This window comes from Acinonyx jubatus, chromosome D1 (genome assembly GCF_027475565.1).
Source record: "Acinonyx jubatus isolate Ajub_Pintada_27869175 chromosome D1, VMU_Ajub_asm_v1.0, whole genome shotgun sequence".
NCBI lineage: Eukaryota > Metazoa > Chordata > Mammalia > Carnivora > Felidae > Acinonyx > Acinonyx jubatus.
The window spans coordinates 1,764,789-1,783,133 of record NC_069390.1 but is presented as its reverse complement, the minus strand read 5'-3'; the positions used below and the strand labels follow the sequence as shown (position 1 = coordinate 1,783,133).

The 18,345-nt window shown below is 63.6% G+C and overlaps 1 protein-coding gene across 2 annotated transcripts; it reads right to left on the bottom strand.

Moving 5' to 3' along the window:
* Window positions 1–1,492: 1,492 nt before the first annotated feature.
* On the bottom strand, window positions 1,493–15,969 carry TSPAN32 (tetraspanin 32). 2 transcript variants are annotated; one of them, XM_027045470.2, is made up of 9 exons: window positions 15,856–15,969; window positions 15,223–15,337; window positions 14,340–14,437; window positions 10,190–10,264; window positions 6,588–6,689; window positions 6,053–6,139; window positions 4,368–4,451; window positions 3,983–4,074; window positions 1,493–3,447 (listed from the first exon to the last, which is right to left on the bottom strand). In XM_027045470.2, the coding sequence occupies exons 1-9, from the start codon at window positions 15,919–15,921 to the stop codon at window positions 3,297–3,299; spliced, it is 870 nt and encodes a 289-aa protein (XP_026901271.1). In that variant the 5' UTR covers window positions 15,922–15,969; the 3' UTR covers window positions 1,493–3,296. The 2 variants fall into 2 exon arrangements, with proteins under 2 accessions (XP_026901271.1, XP_026901272.1); XM_027045471.2 differs by lacking the exon at window positions 6,053–6,139.
* Between the last annotated feature and the right edge of the window lie 2,376 nt (window positions 15,970–18,345).

Here is an 18,345-nt window from a genome sequence, read left to right as displayed (position 1 = left end):
TCCGATGGGCATTGACGGGTCCTACTCCAACTCCCATGGGGCCCAGCAGCAGGCACATCTCCGTCCCCTGTCTCTCTGGACAAAGGGCCGGGCTGCTGGCCACTGCCCACGAGTCCACAGAAACCAAAGGCAGGGGCTCCTCCCACCTGTCCCATTATTCCCTCGCAGCTGGGCAGGCCGCAGGCGGGTCAGCCCTCAGGGCGGGGCCCTGTCGCCTCCCTCCACCGGCACCCGGACTTCCGAACAGGACAGCCCAGCAGCTCCGGGGTCACAGGCACAGGGCAGCGTCCCAGGGTCATTGCTCGAGGGGTACGGTTGTGTGCTCGCTGTCTGACGGTGGCGGGTGGGGGCCACCTCCCGGCGGACCCTGCGTCCGCCCCCAGGACCCCATCCGGGAGAAGACACCTCAACGACCTCCTGCTCTCTCCAGCTGTTGGCGACCCTCTCCCGGGCCAACTGCGGCCTCACCGTGGGTTTGGGCGCCACAGCGCATGGGGCTCCCGTGTCAAGGAGGCCTGGGGACTCCTCACCTCAGGGAGGGTGGAGCCCAGCCACCTGGCCTTCCCCTCGGTCTTTATCTTGATCAGGCGCCTCAACGTGGCCCCCAGACTTCCAGGTCTGGTTTCTCCTAGTGACCTCTGTCTTCCTGTTTCTTTCACCCCACCCCGCCAAGCTGGGACAGAGAGGCCAGACTTGCTGGGGACACTGCACTGGTGGGTCACCAGCCCATTGCTTGGGCCCTCCCAGCCTTGATGGTGCTATATTAAGGCCTTGGTTTTGCCCCCGCACCTGCTTTCTCTTTCTTTCTTTCTTTCTTTCTTTCTTTCTTTCTTTCTTTCTCCCTTTTTCTTTCTCTTTCTTTCTTCCTTCCTTTTTTCTTTTTCTCTTTCTCTCTTCTTTCTTCTTTCTTCATTCCTTTTTTCTTTTTCTCTCTCTTCTTTCTTTTCTTCCTTCCTTTTTTCTTCCTTCTTTCTTTCTTTCTTCCTTCCTTCCTTCCTTCCTTCCTTCCTTTTTTCTTTCTCTCTTTCTTCTTTCTTCCTTCCTTTTTTCTTTTTCTATTTCTCTTCTTTCTTTTCTTCCTTCCTTTTCTCTTCCTTCCTTTTTTCTTTGTTTCTTTGTTTCTTTCTTTTTTTCTTCCTTCCTTTTTTCTTTTTCTTTCTCTCTTCTTTCTTTTCTTCCTTTTTTCTTCCTTCCTTTTTTCTTTCTTTCCTTCTTTCTTTTTCTTTCTTTTTTTCTTCCTTCCTTTTTTCTTTGTCTTTCTTTTTCTTCCTTCCTTTTCTCTTTTCTTTCTTCTTTCTTTTCTTCCTTCCTTTTTTCTTTCTTTCTTTCTTTCTTTCTTTCTTTCTTTCTTTTTTCTTTCTTTTTCGTTCTTTTTTTCTTCTTTCCTTTCTTCTCTTTCTTTCTTCTTTCTCTCTTTCTTTTTTCTTTCTTCTTTCTTCCTTCCTTTTTTTCTTTTTCTCTTTCTCTCTTCTTTCTTTCTTTTCTTCCTTCCTTTTCTCTTCTTTCTTTCTTTCTTTCTTTCTTTCTTTCTTTCTTTCTTTCTTTTTCTATGTTTATTTATTTTTGAGAGACGGAGCACAAGTGGGGGAGGGGAAGAGAGAGAGGGAGACCCAGAATCCCAAGCGGGCTCCAGGCTCTGAGCTGTCAGCACAAAGCCCAATGTGGGGCTCAAACCCCCAAACGGTGGGATCATGACCTGAGCCAAAGTCAGACGCTTAACGGACAAGCCCCCCAGGTGCCCCAGCTGTTCTCTTAATAACCGTCTGGAGATTCCCTCCCTGCTGAGTTCCGTGTTTGTAGAGCTTAACTACATCCCCTTATCTTCTTTCCCTCTTTCCCCCACTGCTGTGCAGAGGACACCTCGCTGGTTGTGATCTTTCAAACACATTCTGCAGGGCACCTGGGGGGGCTCAGGTGGTTGAACGTCCGGCTCTTTGTTTCGGCTCAGATCGTGGTCTCGCGGTCTGTGAGTTCAAGCCCCGTGTCGGGCTCTGCACTGCTAGGGCAGAACCCGTTTGGGAGTCTCCCTCTCTCCCTCTCTCTGCCCGTCCCCGGCTCTCTCTCTCAAAAATAAATAAACTTGAAAAATTATAAAATATGTTCTGTAAGCTGTAGAGTGACAGACTGACCAGAGCAGGTCTAGAGGACAAATGTACATGGCCGGAGACCCTGCGCTGTCCCTGAATGCAAGACCCAGGAGACTCTGGGGTGTCCTCGCCTGGGGACAAGCTCTTCCACTGGAGGAGGGCCACCGGCTATACATGAGGTGGGAACACGCTTGCCTCCGGAAGCATGCGTGCGTGGGCGTGCGAGGGGAAACGCAAGAGGAGGACGGTGGGGGGTGTGGCCACGTGTCCACTGTCTTGCCTGCCCGTCCTGTCACAAAGGGTTCTTCCCTTTTGGAGGACCCTCCTTTGCTGGTCTTGGTGGCGGCAGGCCTGACCTCCCCAGAAGGAGGTTAAACGGCCCTGACATTCCTCTCTCCTTGGTCAGCTCTGCCGGGGCCTCGGCCTGGGCTGGGCCAATCCGGGTTCCACCTGGGACTTCCGATTTCGAGCAGAGAGTGAACACCCTCAGGGACGGTTGGAGAGAACGGAGAGAGGTAGCTTGGGTGTCCAGCGGGAGCAGCCTGGAAACTGGACCGTCTACGGAGCCCTCCTGCACACACCCCACAAGTCTCGCCTTCGGCCCTGGCACCTATGAACACCCCACCGGAAGTGTGGGGTTTCTGCCAGAGACACGAGGTTCCCAGTGGGCCTTCTGCAGCCACAGGAACCCTTGCAAGTGAGCTCCCCGGCCAGGGGCAAGGGGAAGTCAGAGGTCTCAGCACAAGAGGACGGGCCTGCCTCGCCGGCTCGGACGTGAAGGCCTTGCATGAGAAGGAACGGAGGTGGTCCGCTGACGGCTGGCAAGGAGGGGGCCCTCGGTCCTCCAGCCGCACAGACCTGTGTCCAGCCAGCAGCCGGACTGAGCCTGGAAGTAGGGTCCCCCGGAGCCGGCGGCCAGTGGGGCGCCCGGCCAGGCTCGGCCCTGGGCTCTGACCTCGTGAGACTAAGCAGACTGCCCAAACCTGCCCCATGGCTTCTCTGCTCCGACCACTTCCCAGTCTGTTCCCGAGGAGTCAGTGAGTGACCCCGGTCCCCCTGTCTGCTGAAACAGAGCTGGCCTCCTCCTCTCCTTCCCCGTGCCTCCGTGCTGCGGCAGAAAACACGTCGCACCCTCCTCGTAAGGCTCGTGTTCAGGCCCTCTCAGGCTCTGTGGGCCGACAGGTGGCAGGACAGGTGGTTGAAGCAGCGTCAGCTGTCCTGGAGGAACTGAGGGCCCCCTGAGGGTCTGCTCGCACGCAGGCGGCCATCGAGAACGTCCGCTTCCATCGGGTGCTGGAGTGCGGACCCCCCCGGGGAGCGTCTGAAGAAGCTGGGCTCCTGGGGCCGGCAGTCACGGGCTCTAAGAAGCAGAGGGGACTGTGAGGCTGTTCTAGAATGCACCAGGCCCCGGGCAGGACGGGAAGGCCGGGGCAGAGCGGCGGGGTTGGTGAACACCAGGAGGGCCTTCTTGGCCGCTGAGCCTGGGTCCTCCCTGCTCCTGGTGCACGGGGAGCCCTGGGGCTCCCCAGGATCACAGGTCTTGGCCTGGGACTAGTGCGGGGCCCCAGAAGCATCTACCTCTCGGTGCTGGTGGAGACAGCACTTGTGAGGTCGGGTCTCGGTGAGGAGTGGGGTGAAGAGAGGGGCGTCTCTGGGGGGCTGGTCTGGCAGCTCTCCAGCTGTGCCCCTCCCTCCACATGGCCAGCCACCCCCAAAGCACCCGCCTTAGAGGACTGGGCTACTGGTCCGGGGGTCCCAGCGGCCGGGGGCAGTAGAGACATCCCGGGAGTGGGGAGGGGCAGTGCTCTCTGGCCAGTGAGCACCCAGACGCCTCCACCTGCCGCCGTCTGCACTCGGGGGGGTGAGGTGGGGGCAGGTGGGCGGGCTGGACCTACCTCCGGCTTAGGGTGTACTTGCCCCTGCGGTCCAAGCTGCAGCCAGAGCGAAAGGCGAACCAGAGAAAGGAGCTGAGCAGCACGGCATACACCTGGGGGGGGTGGGGGTGGCGTCAGCACAGGCACCGGCGGCTCCAGTGGGGCGCGCACTGCCTCCCTAGAAGGGTCTGGGCTCTGCGGGGCTCCCGCCCGTCTCGGGAGGTGGGCGCCGTCACCCCCCAGACTGCGTCCCTGGGGTCAGCAGCGTCCTCTCTGGCTCCCCGGTGTTCCCCCAGACCGGAGATGCTGGCCTGGGGCTGCCCAGTCTGCCCTTCCGTCGGGGTGGGGGTCCTGTGGATGCAGGGGCAGGCGGTGGGGGAGGGGTGCCGAGGGAGGGCGAGTGTACCGTGGAGGCCAGGCCGATGCCAGTGAGGGTGGAGGCGATGTTTCCGTAGGTCCTCAGGAAGCTCCTGACCCCCACCAAGCAGTCCTGAGCAGAGACAGCTCATAAGGCGCCTGCCCTGACTGCCCCTCCCCTGCCCGGGGTCGAGGGCCCCCCCCCCCAAGGCAGAGACCCGCAGTGCCCACCGAAGGCGAATGCTGGGGTGATGGGAAGTCGGTGGGGCCTGGGGGCTCTGGGGAATGGCGTCACAAACAGGTGAAAAACGGACGGACAGAGCAGACCTCTGTGGGGACTAGAGGTCGCTGCCCCAGGGTCCAGTGCGTGCCTTTCTTAGGCGTCCCCTGAGCAGCCTGTGCTGGGTCATGCATCTGGCTGCTGTGGGCAGGCTGGCTCTCCCTCACTCCCTGGCCCAGGGCTGGGTACAGAGCATCAGTGAGGGGATGGGTTGGGGTGCTGGCCAACAAGAGGGGCAGAGAAAGCACTGGGGGAGAGGCCTGGGGTCCTGGGCATCCCCATCCAGTGCTTCCCCAGGGCACGGCTGCCGCAGAGGCTCTGCCTCCAGAAAAGGGAGGTGACCGACCCATCTCTGAAGCACTCAGATGGCGGCATTTGGGTCTGGGGAAGATGTTGGCATTTGGGGCCGCTGCAGAAAGGAAGCATATTCGGGATGTTGCTCTGAAGGCTGGGATGGGGGAGGGGAGGCTGGCTTGCCGTCTGTCTGTGCATCTATCTGCTCCCATGTTCGCTGGGCCCTGGGCCGCAGGACTGACTTCAGCTGGCTGGGAGGTTGGGACCTCTGGCTCCCAGGGCAGCTGGAAATGGTCCCAGGAGCTTGGGCCGCGACACTGCAGCCTGGCCTGGGTGCCCCGGGGGGGGGGCGGGGGGTGGGGAATGGCCCCTGATCAGCCCCTACTCCCCCTGTGGCTGCTCCTCTTGGAAGGCAGGCTGGGGGCCAGACCACCGTCAGGGACTCCACCCCAGCCCCTCCAGCGCCCTCTCCCGGGGTGGCTCCAGCGCCTACCCCCACCCCCTGAGGCCTTTACAGTGGGGACCCCGCCATTCTGGAAGGTCGCCAAGCGGCCTGTGGCCCAGCTTTGCAGACGGGCGCCTGAAGCCTCTTCCTGGGTGGCAGAAAGCCCCCTGCCAGCCCTGCTGGGCCCTCCTTTGCCCTCGCCCCTCCCCTGCACGCCGCCCTCCCTCCCCTGCTGGGCCCGGAGCCCTAGCAACCTCCTGTCTGTTTCTTGGAGGACGGCCAGGAGCCTCTGGCCCACAGATAGGGGTGGGTTTGTTTCCCGGACATGGGGGAGGGGAGCAGGGAAGGCGGTGGGTTGGAGGAGGGGTGGTGGGGTGGTCGGAGGGAGGGCCACGTCCCTCTCTGGGGAGCAAGGGACTTCCCAGCCTCTGTCGCCGAGGCCCTTGGGCGGGCTGACTGGGGCCAGGCTGTTCCTTCCCTCCACGAATGCACTTCCGGCTCCTTCCGGAGGAGCCCCCTCCAGATCACTGTCTGTCTTCCACCTCCCTCTATGCTTCTGGAGGCTTCCGAGGGCAGGCCTGGCCTTGGGGAGCCCCGAGCTGAAACTGCGTGAGGCAGTGGAGGCGTGAACGGAGCCTGGGGCCGAGTCCAGCCCTCACTGCTGCCTCCAGGAGCCCGGGGAGGGAGAGCCCAGGGTCCCGGCTGTCCTCCTCACCTGTCTGGTGGCCTCCTCTCCTGGACACAGACTGACCTCCGTGCCCCCCAGGAGGCCGAAAGGAGAGTTCTTCCCACAGCACAGGAACTGCAAGAACACGGCGGGGGGAGAGGTCCCCTAAGGGTCAGCTACAAGTGGTCACCACGGCCACCTGCCCGGGACGGCTCACGTGCCCAGCTGGGCCTCTCGGGCTAGGACCCTGTGGCCACCTTGCTTGATATGCTGTGTTATCGCCACCTTGAAATTCTTCATTTTTTGACAAGAAGCCTTTTTAGTTTTGCTTCGGGCCCCCCAAATTAGGTGGCCAGCCCTGCCCGGGTCAGAGGGAGAAGACAAGAGGTCTTTGTACCCCCCGTCCCCACGACCGAGAGGGCGTTGGTGGCCCGTGTCCTGGGACCCCCTGCTCAGCATCTGGCCCCGGCTGGCTGACTCTGGGAGGGCACCCTGTACCCATTTTCGGGGTTGCAATCCACCTGGGGAGGCCGAGTGTCCAGGAGCCGCCCAACGAGGAGGAGGCCACCACCCACACGCTCACCGTGTCCTGAATGGCCACCAGCTGCTGCCGCAGGGTGATGGACGAGCCCCTCACTGCCTGGTCATACACCAGATCGTAGGTGTCTAACACAGCATCCTCCACCTGCACCGAGAGCATCGCGGGAAGGCCTCTGTGCCGGAGAAGCCCCTTCCCTATGACGGACGCAGCTCCCCAAAGGTGGGACTGCCCCCATGTGCCTTCCAAACAGTCCCCTCCTCCTTCCAGCAGGCAGAGCTCCCTGAGGTCTCCTGGTAGGCTGGTCACAGCAGTCCCCGAGGCTTCAGCTGGGGGGATCTTTCCCCACAGGAAGGGCCACCAATGCCACAGTCCCGCTCTGGGGGCAGGGGTCTTGCATAAGCCAGAGCCCTGAGCCGCGGTCACCTCCGGCTCTGATCTTTTGGAGCGTAGAAGGCCTGGCCGAGGGATGTGGCCACCCTACTTCTGTTGATCTGGAAATGGGGATGGGACAGGGAAGGCTGGCAGCCAGGCCTGGGCAGAGAAGGCTGGGAGGAGCCTCCTGCCAGGAGCTCAGCTCCCCCCTGATGGTCTAGGTCTCTCCCCAGAACCACGTGGTGGGTTCTGTAAAGCCAGGCAGCCGGGCTCCAGGGAAGAAGCCTGGGCATCCAGGGCCGGCTCTGAGCAGACAAGGCAGATAACGGAGAAGGAAGGTGTGGACAGGGGCCTGGCCCGGTTCTGTCTTCACCTCGCACCCAGTGTCACCCAGACCTCACTGCCTCCATCTTCCTAAGCACCTGTTCTGCAGACCTAAATGCCCACCTGTTGCCAAATGAGTCCTGTGAAGACAAACGGGAATCTCACCACCTTTAGGAAGCCTTCCCTGACCGCCCTGGGGTCGATGGTCTCCTGGCGTGGGCCAGGCTTCTTTGAGCTCCCCTGTCCTGTGATGCCTCCTGTCCCTTCCTAGAGACCCTGAGCCCTCCCCTGCCCCCTCTCCACCCTGTGCTGTTGTCACACTGACAGATGGGACACGATGGCTGCTCAGGGCTGTCCCCAAGGCTGGGGGTAAACAGATGACCCAGCATGACCCACATGCTCCCCGGAAAGGGTGGCTGTCCTGCTGGCAGCCTGGAGGACCGGGGTAGGCAGGCCACAGAGGGTCTCTTGGCCAGCCATGTCCAAAGCCCCTGTGCCTCAACAGGAGCCAGAGGGACGTTCATCAACCCCTCCACACCCACTCCTGGCACTAAGGGACCCTCCCATTGAGACACTGCACTGCAAGCCATCCCAAACTGGGTCAGCTGGTTTCCAGCCAATCGCTGGGAGGTGGGCAGTGCACTGGGCTAGAGGGCAGGCATCAGGCTGGCCAGCACTGCAGTAGGGCCTGGCTGGTGGCCTTCTCTCTGCCTCTGTCTCTAGGTATAAAATGAGGGGAGACCATGAAGCCACTGTGTCCCCATGGGAGGGCGTCCCTGTGAATCTGGGGGCCTGGGAGAGTGGGCCTGGGGTCAGCGGGCAAGTGGCTGAGTCAAGGAGGCCAGCTCGGACCGCCCTCCTGGTTGCATCACCCCCACTAGGGCCCAGGGAGTAGCCGGGTGGCCCACGGCCGGCTCTCGCGATTGCAATCTTGGCGTAGGAAGAATATGTGCTGACCGGGGTCTGTCCCCAGGACCCCAGAAGCAGGAGGCACGGGCCCCGGCTTCAGGCAAAGCCACGCCCCTCACCCAAGACCCCGGGGCCTAGCAGTGGGGGCCCAGCTGGACCCTCCCCACAGGCCTGGGCATCTGTCCCCGTTACTGGGTTTGGGGGTGCTCTGGGAGCCTGAGGCCTTGTTTCTCTGTGACAAAACTGGAGTGCACCTGGTGGTCTCGGATGCCTCTGTGCTTCCTGCCAGGGTCCCTCCTCCTTGAGCCTGACCTCCAGGACCCCAGGGGGGCCCCCTAGGATGGGTTTGGAAACACAGGGGTGGAGGGGATCTTGGGGTCTCTGGATCCGTACCCCCCAGACAGTGCTCCTCTCAGATTCCCACCTGGTCACAGGGTGGTGACCCCAAATGATGCTGGGGGGGTGGTGCACTGTCTAGGGTAAACCCCAGGCAGAGAGGGGCAAAGAGGCATTGACTCAGGGCAATGTGCCCTGGAAGGTGACCCCTGGGCCTGAGTACCTCCTCTAAAGAGCAAGGCCATGACCATCAAACCTGGCCCGGTGATCCGGCCTCCTCCATCCGAGGAGCACGTGAGGGAGAAAGGAAGAAGCCAGGACCAGAGAGGGTCAGCACAAACCTAAAAGCACACAGTATAAGCCAGGCCCAGTCTCCTGACCCAGCTGCCCCTGGGGGCCTCTGCTTCTGGGGGCCCGGCCAAAAGAGACCCTGGGGCCACTGGGACTCAGACACACAGGCAAGAAATCCTGGCTTGTCACCTGCTGCCTGCACAGTGTTTTGCCAGAAACCAAGTACATTCTAGCCAGACTGGCCTCGGTTTGCCTGGGCTGGTCCTTTGGGAGCACACGGAGGAACTGAGGCCCGGCGGAGAAGGGATCACAGAAAGTCAGGGCAGACAGGGTCTATGCAGCAGAACTCTCCCAACCCTGTCTGCAGTCCCACCTGCTGGCCCCTTGACTTCTCAGCCCGCTCCAGAGACCCCACCTGGGTCTAGGCTCTCATGGGTGAAGGTTGGGCCCAAGGGCCATCAGGATCTTGTCAACTGCTGGGGACTGCGGACGGCCTGTCTCTTGTCCCTTTGGCCTCAGCCAGGGAGCAGCTGGGCTAGGGGCTTGGACCCCTGGGCCTCCCTCTCTGAGCCTCTTGGGTACCCGTTTCCTCTGCCCAGACGGGGGGCCTGCCTTGCCCCCCAGCCCTGCTCTGGGAGGGGGCCAGCCCCACTCCCCAGGCAGGCTCTCAGCTGCGTCTCAGGGCTCTGGATTCAGACAGAATTTCTGCAGGGCCAGGCTGTCCTGGCCCCTGTGCCCGAGGCGCTGCCCCCAAGCTGTGGTCTGGCCTCGGTCCCTTGGGTCAGCACCCAGGCCCGCGGGCTTGGAGCCTGGCTCATGTATGCTCTCTGGGGACTTTGGCCCTGAGGACTGAGTTATCCCAGAGCTGGGGCCTCCCCCCAGCCCCCAAATCAGGACAGGGCCCCCTCTCACACCCTGAGTCCATCCGCACTGTGCTGAGATAGCAAGCACACAGAGGACAGCAGCCGACGGGCGGAGGGGTGACAGACATGGGAACCACCTCCCGTGGGGGTCCACGCCCCACGGGCATCACCGCCCGATCACCACCAACACGGAAGCCCTGGGGGAGAGCCCACCCCGAAGTGCCACCAGGAGGACAGCCCTGCCCTTCCGTGGCCCCCTGGCGGCCCCTGCTCCAGGGCTGAAGGGTGGCTGTCATCTGGGGATAAGGCCTGGACACCGGCAGGGCTTCTGGGCCAGTTTCCGGAACACGGACCTGTCTAGTCAGTCCCTCAGGTCAGCCGGCCACCCCTTCCCCGCACCTCACCCCCTTTCCACCTCCTGACCCCCCAGGCCTGGGGGGCTTCTGAGGCCTGTCCCGGCCTTCAGGTCCCAGTCCCCCCCAGAGTGGACTTTACCTGGCTCAGGTACCCCCTGCTGTGTGATGCTGGGGGGTGCGGGCAGGCACTCACCTGGGCAGGGTTGTGGAATCTCCAGAAGGCCACCTGCACCAGGATGCAGAACGCCAGGGCAAAGCACAGGAAGCCCTGGGGCGGAAGAGACGAGGGTCACCCTGTGTGGCCCGACCGGCCACCTCGAGGCTGGGCCTGGGCCCCCTAGTGCATGGGGTGCACACGCAGGCCGAGGAAGAGACCTGGGCTGCGGGCACACGGTTCCCAGCCCTTCTGGCTTGTTTGCGAATTCTTCCCCTATTGGTCATTCTGGCTCGCGGGGGCCCTTCCGTGGCAGCGCCACGTCCCCCCAACCCCAGGGAAGGAGGCAGTCCCCTGGATGATGGGAGCCCCCACCCAGTGGGGCTGCTTCCGGGGACGGGTGCTAGGCTGAGATGCGGATCTGGGAGAAGGGTCCAGTGAGTGGAGCACAGGGGTGGGGGGTGGGGGCTTCTGCAGGCGCACAGCGGGGACTGCTCATTTCTTTTTGCTTTCTGGAACGTGCCTCTGGGTCAAGCCCCAGCCTCTGCAGCTGGGCTTCTGTGGTTCTGGCCGGAAGGAGCTAGGGCAGGTGGGGCACCCCCAGGTAGGGGGAGTCTGGGTAGAGGTCCGCCTCCTGTCTTCACCCCCTGGGACCCCAGCGTTGGAGGAGAGGGAGTTCTCTGGGGGGAATGTCTTTCCATCATCAGTGCCCCCACGGTGCCCTCCTCTCTCTGGCTCGGGGGTCTGGAACTGTTGAGCCCCCCGCTGGCAGAGGCCGGGGAGTATTATGGGCCCCTCCCCGGAGAGTGCGCATGACCCGAGCTTTTGTGGGCAGCTTCAGAAGGTCACCCGAGACTAGAAACCCTGGCTCACATGCCGCCCCGGGGATGTCAGCCCCACTGCAGCTTGACCGGTCGTCACCTGCGTGCCGGTGACCCTCAGACCTGGGACTCCGGCCAGGTCTCCTAGAGCTCTGGGCAGTTCAGCTGGCTGCTGACCACACAGCCTAGGTGTCCAGAGGCCCGCTGTGTGTGCCTCACCTCCCCGCCGCGCTGGCTTTGTGAGGGCACCGCCGCCCCGTGCCGCGGGGGACAGTCCTCCCGGGACTGTCTACAGCCTGGGGCAGACTGTGGCCGGGTTCTCCCCACCCAGCCACTGCCTCGCTAAGGATGACACCCAGGAGGATCGATGACCAGTGGAATCGAGAGATGCCTGCAGACACAGACACATGGACACTGGCTGGGCGGGGCCGGGACAGAGAAACGGTCCATGCCAGGGGCCTCCACCAGGTGCCGGGAGAGAGCAGGCCATGCCCACCAGTCCCCAAACTTGGTAGGAGCACTGGGACCTCTGGCTCTGCCCTGGGGTGTGTGGTGGGGGGCGGTGGGGGGGGGGAGCAGGCAGCCCCCTGTCTTCCCCTGCTGCCTCCTGCCTGCCTGTCCTAGAGATGGCTCCACCTTCCTCCCCCTCCTCCTCCTCCTCTTCCCTCCTGCCTCTCCTCCCTCTCCGCTTCCTCCCTATCCCTCCTCCTCCCTTCTGCCTCTTCCTCCTCCTCCCTCTCCCCCTTCCCCTCCTCCTCCTCCTTCACATCTCTCTTCCTCCCCTTCTTCCTCCTCCTCCCCCTCCTCCCTCTCCTCCTCCTCCCCCTCCTCCTCCTCCCCCTCCTCCTCCTCTTCCTCCTCCTGTTCCCCCTCCTCCCTGACTGGCTGAGGGCCTCCTTCTCCATCTGGAAACCATCGCTCAACACTGCCTCCCAGGATGGGGGCCCTGAGCCAGCTCAGGAGACCAGCATTTTCCAGAAATCGCTTCGCTCCTCAGGAGAGAGCACACCACCTCCCTCCCTCCACTCGCCCGCCTGCAGGGAGGGCCTCTGGCGGCCCCAGGCCCACCTCACCTCCCCAAGGGCCTGCACAGCCTGGAGCCGCTGGGTGCGGCCGGCCCAGCGCCAGCATTTGCTTTCTCCTTCTAAATAAAAACCATGAATAAATCAGCCGCCCTTTGGGCTCCGCTCATTTCCTGCTGAGAGGCCCGCGTGGGGCGAGGCTGGAGGAGGTGGGAGCGGGAAGGGGTGGGCGGGGGACAGTCGGGAAGGGTCCCCCCGCTTGCCAGTCCGTCCACACGCGCTGCTCGGCGTGTGCAGACGCACGGCCGCGCCAGACACCGCGGCGCACGAAGGTGCACGCGCAGGGGCGGCTCCCTGGCGCGGGCCCTCGGGGGCATCGGGCCGGGCGCCCAGGGAGGGGGCGGGGTGCCGCAGGCGGCTGTCGGCTCAATCCCGGTGCCCCTGCCCCCTGCCCACAGGCCAGAGCGGAAGGCGCCCCGGAGCATCTGGACCAGGAAGAGCCGCCGCGGGCTGGGGGGGGGGGGATGCCCGGATCGGGTGCCCGGAGCGCGAACTGCGGGAATGGGAGCATCTCCCGCCTCCCGAAGCTTTACCGCTTCGACCGGCACCACGGCGCCCCCTGGCGGCCGAGGCTGCCGCCCCGGCGAGGGCCTCTCCAGGCGGGCGTGCGGCCTCCTTCTCCAGCCTCGCCCCGCAGGCAGGCCCCCAGCCTTAGGGCTCCGCTCGGGGGCGGGGGGCAGTCCACCCGCCTGTCAGCTCCCTGAGCCGGGCCTTAGGGCTCCTGGTCACACAGACGGACGGCCCTGCCAGTGCCCCAGTGCCCCCTCACTCCTGCCCAGCCTACCAGCCAGCGGGGAGCCAGTGCCCCTGGAGCCCCCCTGGGACTGCAGCTTTAGGAGAGGCCTGTGTCCCTACAAACCAGGAGTCATTCCCCAAACATTTGCTGACACGGGCTGGGTGGAGAACCCTGCCAGCCCTCGGCGAGCCCCGGGGTGGCTGGCTCCCTGGCTGGTGACCCCATGAACAGCTCTCAGGGTAGGGGTGGGGTCTGCAGGAGGAGAGGGCTGGAGGCAGGAGGGGGGGGGTCTTCTAGGGGGTAGAGGGAGGCCTGGGGGACCCAAGGGGCTGCAGGGAGCCTGCCCTGTGGGCAGCAGAAGGGGCTCCCGGTGCCGAAAGGCTCTGTGTCTGTTTCTTTGCTGCGCCCCAGTTACTCTGTAACTGTGTAGCCCCCCCACCCCACCCCGCCCTTGCATCTGAATAAACAAAGAAGCCACATTCTCACTCCAAGGGGGAGGCAAGAAACTTCGTCATCCTCCAGCTTTGGTCCTAGGCCCCAAGCACGTGAGAACGTCTCAGCAGAAGCGAACATCATTTTCCGGGACGTCAGCTGCAGACAAACCTGGGAGGCACCGGCGTGGGCGCCCCCTCCCCCTCGGTGATGCTCACCTTTGACCAGACCCTACCCTGGAGTCCCGAAGAAACACGTACCCCGGACCCCTTTGCCAAATCAAACCTGAGTGACGGAGGGACTTTCTCTCTGTCCTTTCTGAGTCTCCCTGTCTCCCTCCATCTTCTCTGTCACTGACCCTGATATTCAATAAACTTTTCACTTCCTCCCGCTCGCCTGTGACTTCTGTCCTGTGAGAAGTGGACAGCCCTCCTGGCTGGCTCTGCGGGACCCCCTCAGGGTCCTTGGGCCTGGCCTGCCTGTGTCAACTGGACTCTGTGCTGGGCCTGTAGGGAGTCCCGGAAGGGGCCCAGGCTGGGGGGGGCATGTGCTGGTGGAGGCGGTGGGGGGGAGCAGGTGAGAGCCCAGGGTCCCTTAGGAGAGGAGGGTTCGCACCAGAGGGGGCAGGACGGACGGGTCTGGGGAGGCAGGGATGGGGACAAGGGGCCGCTGCTCTGGAGTCAGATAGAGCCTCCCCACGGCTGCAAGGGAACAGTGTGGGCTCCAGGCCGCCTTGGGGCACCGCACGAGCCCCGACTTGCAGTGATCTGGCCACCAGAGGGGTGGGGGGGGGGGCATATCCCTGCCTCCCCGCGTGTCCTCGGAACAGGAAATGGAAGCCGGTTCCCAGAGCCTCCAGCATGATGCAACCAGACCTCCCCAGGCCTTTGGCAATGGCTTCCAGGCCTGGGAGGGCCGACTCTGCCCCCCTGGATGACGGAGTAAAGGAGGCCTGGCAGAGGGGCCCTGGTTGGCCCCAGTGGATGGGGGTCCCAGCTGGCGCACAGCCTTCGGACCTCTGTCTCTGTTGCGACACTGTGAGGGGTGCTCCCAGCCCTCCCCGCTCTTGATCCCGCCCCAGGGGCTGGGGAGCTGAGGGAGGGGCAGCGAGAACTCACCCCAGCCATGAGGCCTCCGGCCTCCCTCACGGTGGCTACAGCACCCAGCACGGCGCCCAGGGTCAGGAGCCCAGCCAGGCTGATGCTGGTGCAGAAGGCTGGGTGGGGACAGAGAGGAGGAGGTTAGGGGTGTCCCGGACGGGGGTCCGGAGTGCACAGGGCTTGTGTCTGAAATCCGACCCAAGGGTACACTTGGGGGGTGGACTTCTGGGAGCTCTGAACAGGTCCACACGCCCCCTCAGGCAGGACGTTCCGCCCACCACCCACTCCCTCTCCTCCCAATGCTCAGAAGGCCAGAGGGAAGGAGGAGACCCGAGGCCCCCCCCCCCCACTTCTGCTTCTGCAGTCGCCCGCCCGGGCTATCTCGGAAGCCACCAGGCAAGAGCGGGGTGTCTTATCGGTCCAGGCTCAAGACCCAGGCTTCCTGCTCCAGGATTCCGGCTTCAGGGTAAAAACTGGGGCCTAAGGGGCAGGAGGCCTGGGGCTGGGACCACGGCCCAATCCTGTGGGCCTCAGTCTCCCCCACGGTTGCCTTCCTTGGCGTCCTGTGCTCTTGCCTGAGACCAAGCCCCCAGAGTGCATTCAGGTCCGGGCCCCTCTGTCCTGGAGCAACGCCTCCAGGACACGAGGCCATCTGGATGCCATGTGATAGTCTCGCTTGTCCCCAGGCCCCCAAGGGAGGGCGGGAGACCTAGGGAGAGGCAGAGGCTGTGTCCCGGGCCCTGGCTCTGCCCAGTGGAGAAGGACCCCAGGGTGACCCTCTCTACCCTGACCCACTGCCTGGCCCAGCCTGGCTCCACTAGGAGGCCCTCACCCCAGCCCAGGATGCCCCCCACGGCCTTTGCACCTGCAGCCTCCCCCGCCCCGACAGGACCTCACTTACCCCAGCGGCGTGTGGCCTCATAGGGGGTCCTGTCTGAGGATGCGCGGCCGACGACAGCAAAGTGTGTCCCTAGGTAGTTGACAGCTGCCGTGGCGGCCATAGAAAGGCCCAGTAGCTGGGGGTGGGGCAGACCCGCAGTGTGGGGGCAGGGCTGGGCGCAGAACGGGGCCCCAGAGAGCAGGGTCTGGGTGTCCTGGGTCCACTGGCCAGCCTCCCTCAGCTTCCTGGTCTCACTTGGGACGGGCTCATCTTGTCCCGGGCACCGCGTTGCACACACAGATGCACCAACAACACACTCACCCCCCACCCTCCCCCACCGCACACATTCCTTTTGCAGCCACCGAAAGGACCCGGAACCTTGGGTCATTCTGTCTGCACAGTGGAGGATGGGCCCACCCCACCCCAGCAGCCCCCTCTCCCTGCCCCCTGCCCCCTCCGACTTGCGCTGCCTGGCTAGGCCCCCAGGGGCGTCCTGTCCCCACAGTCACCTGCCAGGAGTCCGCCACCAGGGGCTCCAACTGCATGTCCCAGGGGCAGGATAGGGACAGCAGGGCTGGGTGTGGGGGAACCACAGTCCTAGAGGTCCGACAACGTGTCCCGCCCCCCACCCTTCCCACCTGACCAGCCTGTTACCAAGACAAAGGAGCTGGCGACCAGCAGCTGGCACTTGGCCACCCTGACTCGACTCCACGACTGCATGGTGGCCTCCTCCGGTCCCTTCTCCTCTTCCCTCCTTCCCTCCTCCGCCCCTCCCCGCCCACTGTGGTTTCCAGCTGGGCAGGGGCCTCTGACCACATCTGCCCGCCCAGGAGGTAGGTTGCGTCCTGCGTGTCTCTGTGTTTGTCAACACACCCACAGAACTGAGCCTCTGGCTGCCCCAGAGGACACAAAGGCAGCAGGGGCGGGGTGGTGAGGCCAGCTCCTGCCACCCCTGCTGCCCTCCAGCCCTGACCCAAGGCACCAGGACCCCTGGAGGGATTCGGGGCCTCCCCCGAAGAGTGTGGCCTTGTTCTCCGTGTGGCCGCAGAACACATCCTGAGGGGAGCTGGGTGAGCAGAGAAGGTGCCTGGGTAGGGGGTGAGCTTCCTGTCCTGGGAGCATACAAGTGGAATCCTGCCCCAGGCTCGATTCTGGGAGGAATGTGGGAGGCAGGATCTAACGCGAACATCAGGATTGGTGTGCCATCTCACGAAACACCGTTTGAAATGTTCTGTGACGACAAAATATTTGGAAAGGGAATTTGACTTTCAACGCCTTCGTGGCACAAAGGGGTGATTTGGAGCAGAGCCATCTTGGGGGCACCGGGGAGGACCGGGGCCCTGGTACCACGCACCCGGCTGGGAGGCCCAGGGAGGCTTTGTCCAAACCCGAGTCTGTAATTGGATGATTCAAACCTGAGGGTGAGGCAGGGCCACAAACTCACGTGGGGCTGTGTCCCCCGGGGGGGACACGTGGTGAAGCCACTGTTTGGGGTCCAATCTTGGCCGGTTTGTACCACTCGGCCGCTGTTGTGCTCCTCGGGGAGGCAGGCTGACTGGGCAGAGCAGGGGGCTCACCTCCGTGCTGGAACGGCTCCCTTCTGGTGTCTCTCGTGTGGGGTCCCCCCTGGACACCGGGGACCTCAGCAGGGGAGGGGGTGCCCCTGAGAGCTGCAGGCGAGGTCACCCCTTGGCCTTCTGGAAACCAGCGTTTCTGGCCATCTCCTCCCACCCGCTGCAAAGAACAGGGGCAGCCGGGACGCCTCCCCCATCCCGGTGCCCCCAGACCCTCCACTCTGGTCCCAGCAGTACCCCCCGGGTCTGCAGGGACACAGGGGCATCTCTGATGCCTGTGGCACCGCTCCAGATGGAGCCCAGGCGTGACCCAAGAGGCGGCAGGAGTGGGAGTGCAGGGTCCCGGGTGCCTCAGGGTGCCGGCCGTGGGGACTGGCCGGCCAGCTTGACGCTCTCTTGGCGGAGATGAGCCGCTCACTGCCGTCACTTCTCTCCAACTTTGGTGAGAGACACAGCGCCTGGCAGCCTCTCGGGAGGCAGTGAGGTGACCCTGCCTGCAGCCAGACCCCCAGGTGCCTCCGTGCTCAGTTTGGAGAAAGGCTTTCGGAGCCGGGCCTGGGTTCCTGGCCTTCAGACACTTGCCCGTCTCCTCCGGGCACCTGGGGCGGCCACGACCTCCAGGAGCCGTGAGGGGGCCTAAAGCAGCAGGCCGATCCCCGAGGGGTGGCCCGGTGGGACGCTGCCCGGCCTGCGTCCCTCAGACCCCGTCCTGACGGTGGCCCCATCGCGAGCCAGCCCCGGCCTGCCTCCTGCTTTCTTTTCTTTAAAAAAATTTTTTTTTTCAACGTTTATTTATTTTTGGGACAGAGAGAGACAGGGCATGAACGGGGGAGGGGCAGAGAGAGAGGGAGACACAGAATCGGAAACAGGCTCCAGGCTCTGAGCCATCAGCCCAGAGCCTGACGTGGGGCTCGAACTCACGGACCGCGAGATCGTGACCTGGCTGAAGTCGGACGCTTAACCGACTGCGCCACCCAGGCGCCCCGCTCCTGCTTTCTTTTCCACGGAAGACGCTGGGCGCGTGTGGGAGCACGTGCACACATGTGTGCATATGTGCGTTATATGTTATTTACTGGCCGGCGACCTCCTTTTTCCTTCCTCCTCCGCGACCTCATCTAATAATTAATCGGGTCATTGGAAACTGTCATAGGAGCTGACTGACAGTGCCCCCAGTGGCCAAGGCTGGGACAGCAGAGACCCGGCTCGGCGACGTGGAGCTGGACGACAGCCCCATAACCCACCCCGTCGCAGACACCCGGGCGCCCACACTGGGCAGGTGGCCCCTGGAGGAGACGAACGGGAGATGAGACCAGGACACCCGCCGGCCTGGAGAAGCCCAGGTGTGGCTGTCACAGCGACGTCCTTTCGGAGACCACAGCCCGGCCGCACCTGACGCACACCTCCGCCAGGTGAGCCGGGCCAGCATCGCGGGGACGAGGCAGGTGGGGAGCAAGAGCCCGGACGTGATGGGGTGGGAAGGGCGCGTCACCCTGTGGCCCTCCCCCCAAACCCACAACCCCGCCTGACCGTGACACACACACCAGACAGACCCCAACTGGGACGCGCCCCA

Excerpts from the sequence above, each read along its gene's own strand:
- TSPAN32 (XM_027045470.2), bottom strand. The coding sequence starts at position 15,921 with ATGCAGTCGTGGAGTCGAGTCAGGGTGGCCAAGTGCCAGCTGCTGGTC. Across the intron at positions 4,452-6,052 it reads GAGAGGAGGCCACCAGACAG|GACTGCTTGGTGGGGGTCAG; the intron begins GTGAGGAGGACA and ends GTCTCTGCTCAG. Across the intron at positions 3,448-3,982 it reads AAGTACACCCTAAGCCGGAG|AGCCCGTGACTGCCGGCCCC; the intron begins GTAGGTCCAGCC and ends TCTGCTTCTTAG.